The sequence below is a fragment of the Trifolium pratense genome, linkage group LG2 (assembly GCF_020283565.1).
Source record: "Trifolium pratense cultivar HEN17-A07 linkage group LG2, ARS_RC_1.1, whole genome shotgun sequence".
NCBI classification, from domain to species: domain Eukaryota; kingdom Viridiplantae; phylum Streptophyta; class Magnoliopsida; order Fabales; family Fabaceae; genus Trifolium; species Trifolium pratense.
Genome location: NC_060060.1, coordinates 3,298,364 through 3,309,777, shown reverse-complemented (window position 1 = coordinate 3,309,777; position 11,414 = coordinate 3,298,364). Strand labels below are relative to the sequence as shown.

Genomic DNA, 11,414 nt, shown 5'->3' with positions numbered 1-11,414 from the left:
ATAGTTTATGGACTAAGTTGGTGAGAGTGTGATAGTTTAGGGACTAAATTGACGGATGAAAAATAGATTAGGGACATTTTAGTTGTTTTTAATAGTTTAGGGACTAAGTTGGTGAGAGAGTGATAGTTTAGGGATTAAATTGACTGATTACTCAATATTTGATGTATATAAATTCACACTTATATGATTTATGAATGATATGGGGGCAAAATGGTAATTGAAGAAAATGAAATTCTAGGGACCTTTCACATGTGCCCCGTTACAGAAGGGCAGGCTTTAGTTTCTGGCTGCATCACTGTCTGCAACTTGCCTCTCTTCCCGCTTTCTTTCTCTTTTTTCAATTCAATTGGAGGGTAGGGGTCATTCATCACGTACCAATATTAATTACTACCATAACCTTATTACATCAAAATATCCAATTTCTTCTTCTTCTATGGTCCCTCCATTTTCAACTACTTGCAATTCTTGTTTCGTCTAATGGATACTGTAGTTTAAATTCTAATATGGGTCACTTTTATAATTTTATAAATGGTGTTATTATTGTAAGAATTACTACTATTTAAAAATATTTATATGACAAGAAACTTATTTAATTCTTTATTTATCATTTTTATTATAAATTTATAATATCTTGGTAGTTTCCTATTTGCCTAACAAACATAATGATTTTAGGACCTACATACATATTGTATAATTTTAAATAATCAATATATATTTTTGTCTATAACAATGACAAACAATGGTACAAAGGATGTAATATTTTTTTTTTACTTAGGATGTAATAATAACTTTTAAATTTAGAGATAATTGTGTCTTTTAAACACGTAGTTAGGAAAGTAATCTCAAATTTGTGTGTATGAAATTTAGAAGGAATATCCCCTTGGATAGATTATCTCAAGGAATTAGTTTATAATAACTAGCTACCAATAACAAATATTAGTGGTGTCCCCGTGAGTTTAGCTCAATTGATAGAGACTTCGCACTTTATGTGCAGAATCGAGGTTCGAACCTTAAACACTTCATTTATTCGTTTTAAGGTAGATTTTTTAATTATTAAACTACTTGACCAAAAATAAATAAAAATATCGGTGGTTGATAGCCAAAACAAGATGTAAAACCTTTTATAAAAATAAATTAAAACTTTCAACCTGATTTAACTAATTGCAGCCGATCATTTCTTATGTTAGCTAATAATATTGGTATTTTCTAATTTATCCATAATAATTTGAGAATATTTATTCATCAACCAATAAGAACAAGTTATATGCATTTGAAATAAAAATTGATTATAAGTTAGTTGTGAGTATCACATACAAATTTACTTTTATGATTTGTTCTCATTAATTGTTGGATAAATACTCTCACATTATCAAGAGGTAGAGTAAGTGTCACCGTATGATAAAAGATAATACTTCTTATGTTAGTAACAATCTCACAAATTTATGTAGTACATATTTCTCTATATAAATTCTTTTAATCCAACGGCGAATTTCGTAAAATTCATATTCGGTAGATCACTCGTCCACGGTGGATCACTTGTGAAGATAGTCCACTGTAACATTAGCCATAAATTCTTTGGTTCTCACGAAAAGATAACTCTGATAGTTCAAAATTTGCCCATAATATAAATAAAATTCGATAAATAATTGTTCCCATCAGAACTCAGATTCTACGGAACAATCCATCTTAAAAAGAACTCATTAATTATTTAATTTCAATGTCATGCTTTTGTTTTTTACGTTAATGTCATGTTTAATTACACACATATTATTTGAACAAATTTGACACAAAATAACAAAAATAATTGTTCAAGGCAGTGGCATTTTGGTAGTAACCACTATAAACAAGTGGCAATTTCTTTATATCACATTACTTAAACCAATGACTCCTTCCATAACTCAAACTCACAAAAAAAACAGAACACAAAACTCATTTCCTTCCCATCTCTCTCTGTTTCCTCTGTTTTCTATATTTTTTAAGGTTACTTATTTGTTTCAACAACAATGAGCACAAACACAAACACAAACACAAAACATAGTTACAAACTCTCTGTGAAAAAAGCTACAAGAAGAACAAGAAGAAGACAATTAGAAGGAAAATGCAAGTCTAAGAAGAAGCTTTCACAAAAGCTACAAGCACTTAAGAATTTAATTCCTTCTCATAATGGAGATGAAGTTAAAACTGATGAATTGTTCAAGGAAACTGCTGATTATATAGTTTTTCTAAGAACAAGGGTTTTGATTCTTCAGAAGCTTATTGAGATTTATGGAAACAACACTGAGAATCAACATGATGTATTGTTATAGCTAGCTTCAATCTACTTCATGGTTCTTTTTTTACTTTTTAATTTATTTAAATGTTTTATTTAATTTTCCTTTTATTAATGAAGAAAAATGAGACAAGATCTTTGTTCTAGTAGTTTTTTTTATTTTTTTATTTTTTTTGTGATTTTCATTAGATTTGTCTAGGTACTTATCTTTCTTTGGTGAAAGAGAGAAAATGGAGAAGTAAAGATTGGAAAAATTGTAAAGAAAATCCAATGCATGTAACAATTTTTGGTTTATTTTAGTGTCAATGTTATAATTGGCATTGAATAATTGCTTTTTCAATGTTCATTTTTCACATTTCCAACCCAAAATAAAATATATGGAAAATTCTATCAATTAATAAAAGTGAATTTTGGTTTCAAGTTATTGGAAGAGAACAAGGAAAGCAAACTTTGGCATAAGAATTTCAAGCTTCTCTATTTTTTTTTTTGTTTTTTTTTTTCATTGAATTATTAAGTACCAATTAGAAGCAAATATAATTTATTTTTCCATGTTAAGAGTATGTTTTTGGATAATAGTCCACTAAGTATGGTTTTGTTGATGATAATTTTTTTTACTCAAATCATGCTTATTGTGGTTTGGATGGTGAAAACTAAATTTGAGGCAAGAATTAATTTTTCCTTGTAGAAACTTTAAAATCAAAGTTTTGAGTTAAAATTGACTTGAGATGTAAAAACTAAACACAATTATAGTGGTGAAAACACAAACATTCAAATATCAATAGAAGTTAATGTTATGTTTCTAAAATTAATTTCATGTCTCATAAAAATAAATTCAAGCATTCACTTACACTGTACAGTGACACTTGACACAGAATTTCATACCTAGATAGTGAATAGTAATTTGAGTAAAAAAAAAAGAAGGTAGTGAAATTGTGATACCATTTTTAACAAGCTTAACTTTTTGAGGATTTTGACCATGGTGAAAACAATTTGAATTTAATATTTTTCTTTATCAAGATTTGAATTTAAAAAATAAATACTAACATGCATGCTTGTCATCAGGTGCTAAGCAATTGTCTTGAATGAGACATGAAGAAAAATGGACAGAGTTCATTCATTTTTATATGAGTAAACATTTTATAATATTCATTTAAGAACATGGGGCTATAGTGCATGTTAAGTTTTTAAGAGTCTCTCTCATTAAAAAGATGTGTCCACACTTTATATACCTCACAATCTTAATTTTTTTTTTGGTAGAAACGCAATCTTAAGTTTTTATTATGGCATGACAACATAATTCGTACTCGGAGAAGTTTACTTTAACGTTAAAAGGAAAAACAACTTTTACAATGTGTTGGTGCGGATTTTGATTTTCCCCGAAATTAAAAGTCATGTCGGAGGCAAGAATGTAGCTGTTTATATACCTTTACCAGAACTCTCTCCGCTTCCATAGAAATCCACTCTATCTTTGATAGAAAAAACCACTTTGACAGAGAGTTTGGTACGGATTTTGGTTTTCCTCGAAATTAGAAATTAGGCCAAAGGCCGGGATGTAGGTCGCAAAGGAAAACTGGTTGTATTTTTTTTTTCTTTCTTTGGGATAGTTTTTAATTTGTTTTTAAATACTTATTGTTGTTTATTTTATTTAATATATTTTATGTATGTTATAAATTTAAATCTCATCTCAATAGAAAATGTAATGTCACTTTATTTATCATGTGTGTGTAGGAGCGCGCGTGTGTCCTTAATGTGGATCCAGATTTTAACCCTGACGAGAACAAATGTTGACACAATTTTTTTAGGGTAAAGCATATAAAACCCGCTCATTTGCTATTTGTGTGAACCAATCATAATCATTAATCATATTTTTTTTTTGTGAAAGTAATAATTATTTTAAAATTATATTCTCTCAAAATGAATTCTTATAAAAAAAATTTGACTGCATGAAATCTTATAAATTAAACACTACTACTAGATGCAAATTAAGAAATTGAAATTAGAGAATGTAATAATGGTAATGGTAATGGTAAATTGGTAATGGTATGGCACGGAAATGGATTCTACGTGAATCTCAACCATCCATATTTAAAGTTGGACCATCAAGTTTAAATCTAAAGGTTTATAATGCATGACTGCACAACTGCATGAGAATTTGAATGCATGAAATCCAGATATGAATGGCACACGAAGAGAAGATACAGTGGCTGGCTGCAAAGAATATGGGAAGGGGCATGCGTTCATGCTGATATTTGAGATAATATCTGAGTGACATGGACAGCAAGGCCCTCATTCCTGGACTATGATAAATAAGCATGCTGTGTGGTTGTCATGATCTTGACATGTTCACTCAAGGTTTCAATGAACCCATGTGCTAAAGCCAAATTTTAAGGGTTCTTTCTCTCTATATATTTATATATTTATTTTTAGATATCACCATGTGTCTATGTATGTGTAATTTTAGCCCACTTGCATCATTTCTAGCTCTCAACTAAATTCAAATCCATAAAAGGTTTGCAAATATCATGGCATGGGTTATCTATTTTTTTATCACTATGTACCTTTGTCTCATCCTATTTATGTGTTTATAGTTTATATATACAGGAGTATATTTTTTTTTACTGTTGTTTTTATCAATGACATACTGTTGTGAAACTATTAATAAAGATTTTGCTAACAAATATCCTAATGTCACATGCACTTTAAGAAATTAAAAATAGAAGCTTTGTGTAAAAAAAATTCTTTTTGAATTTTTGATAAATTGATTACACAAATTTTAAAATAAAATTATTATATGTAGTTGCTTAACATGTGTTTTTACGTCGATTGTTAATGAACTACATATAGTAATTTGTCTATGTATACGTCTAAAAATAAATTATAAGTTAGTCGAAATCGGCAAGGCAGACTATTAATAGACAAATGGATTCCCTCTAGTTGATAACTTATCTCGCCAGTATAAATGCAGCATAACACGAGGGAGCGGAACTTCGCAAACGACTTAATGAACCTCCCCCAACAGTGAAAAGCCTACGTTTGTGGCTCTTCCCACTGCTGCTAGAAATCAATCAATTGATCAATGATCCACCAAAGGAATCAGTGGTAATGGAAACATATTTTATTAGACAACAATTGAATATAGAGATACATGACACCATGTATCATGTTGCTCAACAACTTACTTAAATTGTAACTTGTAAGACATATGGTTCATCTTAGAAATGAATATTGGGTCTAACTCATCCTTACAAAACCGGCTTGTAAGGTGAAGATTGCCTCTAGTATATAAACACTTAGTCAGGTCATCTCTCAACCGATGTGAGACTCTTAACACACCCCCTCACGCCCAGCATTATTGGGCTTGGTGCGTGGATATAAACGGTGGGTGGCCCGATAGCGGAAACCTGATAACAGGTGGCCCAGCGGATCGTGGAGAGGCTCTAATACCATCTTAGAAATGGACATTGGGCCTAACTCATCCTTACAAAACCGGCTTGTAAGGTGAGGATTGCCTCTAGTATATAAACACTTAGTCAGACCATCTCTCAACTGATGTGGGACTCTTAACAGTTCACAACAAGGTCCAACACGTTAGAGGGTTGGAAACAAAAAAAAAACCAATTATTGTGCCAATCTTGTCATGTCTGCCATACAAAGAGTTCAAAGAAACCAAGGTCCGAAAGAGAATTGAGCAAAAAATGTAATACTTCTTTCGTTAGGATGAGAGGTGGAGGATTTAGAGTTGCTGCATAATTCAGGAAGTGAGGTTTTGTTCATTTTTCATTCAGTAGAATCTAAAATGCTCTAAAAATTAAGATGGTTGTTTCTCGTCCCTTCTAAATTGATTAAAATTTCCCATGTCACTTTCATCTATTGATTGATAACTCCTAGTAGTGCAAGTTTTACAAGAAGATATCTCTCGATAGTGCAAATCTTAGCGGAAGATATCTTTCTGTAGTGTGTTTTTGTTTTTTAGTGTGAACAATTCAGGAAGACGAAAAGCAACCATAAAAAATTAAATGAATTCCCTTTAACATAAACTCCAAAGATAATAAACTCCAAAGATAATAAGTTCTTAAATAATAAAAAAAAAATAGGCCCCAAGGTTCTAACATTTTTCATTTATGATTTTCTTTTCAAAAGATTAGGGAAAATTAATACTCCCTCCGTTTTTTAAGTGTCAATTTAGAATACTAACACCAAATTAAGAAAATATATTTTTGAATCTTATCTTCCTATTATACCTAAATTTTAATCCACCAATAAATTCCTATTTTTTTTGCACACACTTTCTCTTTTCAATAAATTTAATATATCATGTAAAGCCACTGTATTTGGTCTAGTGGTGAGGATTTTGAGTAGTATGCAAGAGGTCTTAGGTTCGATCTTCTCTGGCTCCATTGTAACAAAAAAAATTAAATATTATGTAAAAAAAAGAAACAAAATTTAATATGTTATGTATAAAAAAAAACTTTAGTTTTATTGAAAAAGATAAGAGTACTTGACAATGGGTATAATCGACAAATCGTACCCTTATTAAAACATCAAATGGACAATTAAATAGTAAAGCAAAACCCAACATAAATGACCTTTAAAAAAAATGGAGGGAGTAGTTTTTTTAGAAACAAAAAAGTTTCAAAATTTTCCGGAAAAAAGTTCTTATAATTTTTTTTTGGAAAAAGAAAATTGCCGAAAATAACATTCGAAAAACGTTTCTAAGGAAATAAATTTCCAAAATTTTTTTACTGAAAAAAAAGTTCAAAATTATTTTCAAGGAATAAAATTTTTTTTTTTAGTAAATTACATTTTCAGTTAAGTAGCGAGTGTAAAAATGTAAAATCTAAAAAAAATACAATTTACTACTTAAAATATGAACTCCGACAAATGTGGCTTTTTTTATGAACATTTTCACCATAGTTTGTTTGGTTAACCATGTCGTTCACAAAAGGAATTTATTTTTTTTTCCAACTTTTTCATGTTGGTGGTTAACGGTCTATAATGATGATTCTTGCGGATCTTTACTCGAAGAGTTTTTCTATATATCCATCTATGAAGCAATGGTACTCCATTTAAAAGAGAATACCAGTACTGGGTACGTACCGAGTACTGGTGCGCATACGGTACGCGGATGGTATGCACCAAAACCGTGCCATTTTTATTTTTTTTTCATATTGGGTACGCGGTACACAAGGGGTACACCAAACACAAAAAAAAAAAATTTCTTCGGTTTTTGATCGAGAAAGAGTAAGACTTATAATAAAGGAACAATAAAAATGCAGGATATTGGTAGAGATGAATGAAATCTATTTATTCTTGAACTTACTAGTCTTTCTCTCGATTAACCTAAACTAGAGGCCGCTCCTTTTTAGCAAATTGCTTTTTAATTTTGATGTTTTTTGTTATCATTTGAACAATTTGAATCAAGATTGTCATAATCTAATTTTTACGTCAACTCATTATATCTAAGTGGAATCGAAACTTAAATTTAACTCGTAAACTTGTAGAGTTTACCAAATATTAAAATAAACATATTGATAACTCTGTTATTACTCACTAAAAGTGACATAATTCAAAAGATTTTAGAAGATGATTGGATGGTTTTAAGGCATTAAATAAGATGAAATTGCATGAAGTAGAAAAGAGCTTGTTCCACAAAGAAAAGGTGAAATTTGTGACCATTTTGTCTTGCTGCTTCATGAGTTTCACGTGAGTTACTTGAGTGCCTCGCAGCTGCTAAGCATTTGGCCTTGTTTTGATGCATTTCCTGCGTGATACGTGAGAAGGATGTTGCCACACATGGATATTCATTTTAGCCATGTGAATTCTGTAACCTGCGCATGATGTGCAAAAATATGGGATATGAGGCGCAAATGATAGTGGCAATGCTGTCACTTGCGCATGATGCGCAGAAAATGGAGTATGATGTGCAAAAACTGGTAGTTGGTCTATTATTTAAGAGCTGTTCTTGCACCAAGAAAAGGGTTATGAATTTTGGGGACCAAAATTAAAGATCGGAGTTCAATTGAAGTTGATCCAAGTAAGGAACAAAGGGTGGAAACACTCTACCACTTCTTGTTATGAAGATTTCATCTCTTATTCTTCATATAATTTTTACTTTTAATATAAATTTTTAGATTCATATATTGGATTTTTAGGGGATTCTTATTGTAAGTTGTTTGAACCATGTGAACTTAATTTTATATGATTGGATTATAATCTAGTTTCAATTGATTATTCTTTGCACTTAATGCTTCACAAAATTTGACGAAATTGTGTGATGAATTTAATAGTTGATTTATCATGAGAATGGAAATTAGCTATGGACCTAGGAATGATTGAACAATTGATAATCACTTTAGAGATTTAGATTTATTGATTGTGATTTAGGAATCAATGCTTGTGAAAACCTCACATAAACACAAATTCACACAAGAGATTGGAGAGTTATGATTAAGTGAGAGGATCTTGAAGCTAGTTGAGTAATTCATTAGTGTATAATATGATTCACCAAACAAATTACTTTGAGATGAACCGAAGAGATCCAATCGTCCGCCAACCGTTCGATAAAATTCCAATTTTCGTTTTCAACAAATTCTTTTGAACAAAACCCCCAAATATTCTTTTATTTTCTTTTATGCATTGGTTTAATTGTTTTGGTTCAGAGTTAAAGACAATCTTCATGGACACGATATCTTAATTACTACTTGACGATAATTATATACTTGCAATTTATCTATCACATATATATATATATATATATATATATATATATATATATATATATATATATATATATATATATATATATATATATATATATATATATATATATATATATATATATATATATATTAGCTTATTTAATTTTGAACATAATATGAAATTAATAATTTTATTTTTAATCTATAAATTTAAGTGTTATGAATAATAATTAATAAAACTATAACAAAATTTATATGTTATTAATTTTAAATTAAAAGTGAAATTTAAATATTAGATAATTCACACTTAATTGATTTCCCCTCATTTTTATTATAGGCATGTATCTTAGTAACAAATAACACAACATCTATATGTCCATCAATATATCTTATAAAGAAATAATATCCCTCTCATTTTTTTTTTCTTTACGTATTAAATATGATTTTTTGAATCATGCATATCATGTGAAATTGAATATCATATATTTTAACCTCTATGGTTTTATTTTATTTTTACGAAACCTCAATTATATTATGTATCTTTTTTTTTTGAAAATATGTATATATATATTATTTATCAAATAACTTATTATATTTAAATGTCCACAAAGCTTAGTTCAACCAGCAGAAATGTCAAAATTGTTAGGCCGGACGCCATTTCGTCTATCTACCGGAAAAAAACTTATTATATTTAAATAATCGCATAAAAGTTTGCTATATTATATTATTTTATCAAAATATAATTACTTATTTATTTTGTTTCTCATTTGTTTTCATCTATTCTTTTTTTGTTATTTTTTTCCGCGCATGTGCATAAAAATAAGAGACATCATTGGGGATACACGAGTACTAAAAATTATTATATGCTTAACTCTTAATGTATTTCATCTGTTCCCCCGTCCCCATCTATAAGCAAAAGTTCTCTTTTTCTTTTGTTACATAGCAAAAATTCTCTTTTAAGTATCATTGAATAATTAATGTACTTGGTGTATAATATATACCATATAATCAATTATTCAATCATCAACCGTTGCTTAAAAAATAATATACTATTATAAAAAATAATTGTAAAAATTAGTGTAAATAATTGGAAAAATTAAGTGTAAATAATTGTTATTCCTATTGTTATTAATATAAATATAGTGAAAACAAACGAGATTTTAACACATTGATCTGAATTACTTTTAAAAGTATTTTTTTTTTATGTTTAATTATTTGTTTTGACAATGTAATTTTACTTATATAATTATATGTAAAAAAAAAAAAAAATACACAGACGTACCCATACCTCAGTTTTGCTAAAAATGCCGTATTTCATATGGTTACTCGTATCTGTACCTAGGCAACGTAGATATCCTTGCTAACCATCATCGTACTTTCTCTGGTCACAATGCTACTACTGCAATCGACATCAGCTCGGGAGCTATTCCATGGGTTTCTTGCTTTTGTCGAGCGCAAAAGAGATGCTGGGATCGAATCCACTGTTATTTACGTTTCCAAAACCAAAGATAAAGATCCTCTTCTCAAAACCAGGAACTTGCAAGTGTGGTGTAACACTTTTTCCGTATCGATAAGGTTGTAGGTATTAGTGATGAATATTGTTTCTATCAAAAGTGTGGGATATCCAATTTGAATGAGATAAAGTTTGGTCGATGAACACCATTGCATGTTATTGCACTTCCACCATGTTCATCAATGCCAACCACCACAAACTCCTCTTCCACCATTCCCATGACTCCAATCATCAAACCTTCTTCGAAATCTCTAAATTCACCCTCCAAATTCCACCCGACTAAACCCTCCAATTTTCACCCTTATTCCATCAACCAATTCCAAATTCAATACCATAAATCCTCTTACCTTAATTGAACAACATTAAGATGTGCTCTCACCAGTCTCTTTTGTAATGAATGTTTTATGTTATGGCATGCATGGTCATTAATGCTCTTTATAAATAAAAACAATTGTTATTGAATTTAAGGAGTAATGGTTTCAGTCCCCTTTCTTTCGGTCTTCTTCATCTTTCTTTTTTCCTATGAACATCTTTTTACTTAACGGCAACTTATATATGTCACTAATTATTTGAGGCAACGTAAACTAGAAAGATATGTCACTAAAAATAAAATTTGTAGCAACATAAACTAGAAAAACATGTATTAACAGAATGGTGAAAGGCAACATTGATATACCAACGTAATAATGCACAAATATCATAAACAACAGAAAGATAATCATATTAACGGGAAAAAAAAAGTTCAATCTTTAAATTTTTAAAAGGATAATTTTGGATTTTAACATAAAATTGAGGATAATTGTGTCAATCTAATTTAAAGTGTAATAATCTACCTTCGCTTCATTCTCCTCCAAATCCCCCAATTTGGGGGGAAACAAAAAATGATATTAGTAGGGATTTTGTTCTCCTCTCCCTCCCTCCCCTCATAAAAATT

General features: G+C 29.6%; 1 protein-coding gene across 1 annotated transcript; it reads left to right on the top strand.

The window, feature by feature from the left end:
- Positions 1 to 1,907: 1,907 nt before the first annotated feature.
- On the top strand, positions 1,908 to 2,415 carry LOC123908965 (transcription factor UPBEAT1-like). Its single transcript, XM_045959718.1, has one exon. It carries the CDS (start codon positions 2,004 to 2,006, stop codon positions 2,304 to 2,306), a length of 303 nt encoding a protein of 100 aa, XP_045815674.1. The 5' UTR covers positions 1,908 to 2,003; the 3' UTR covers positions 2,307 to 2,415.
- The last annotated feature ends 8,999 nt before the right edge of the window (positions 2,416 to 11,414 follow it).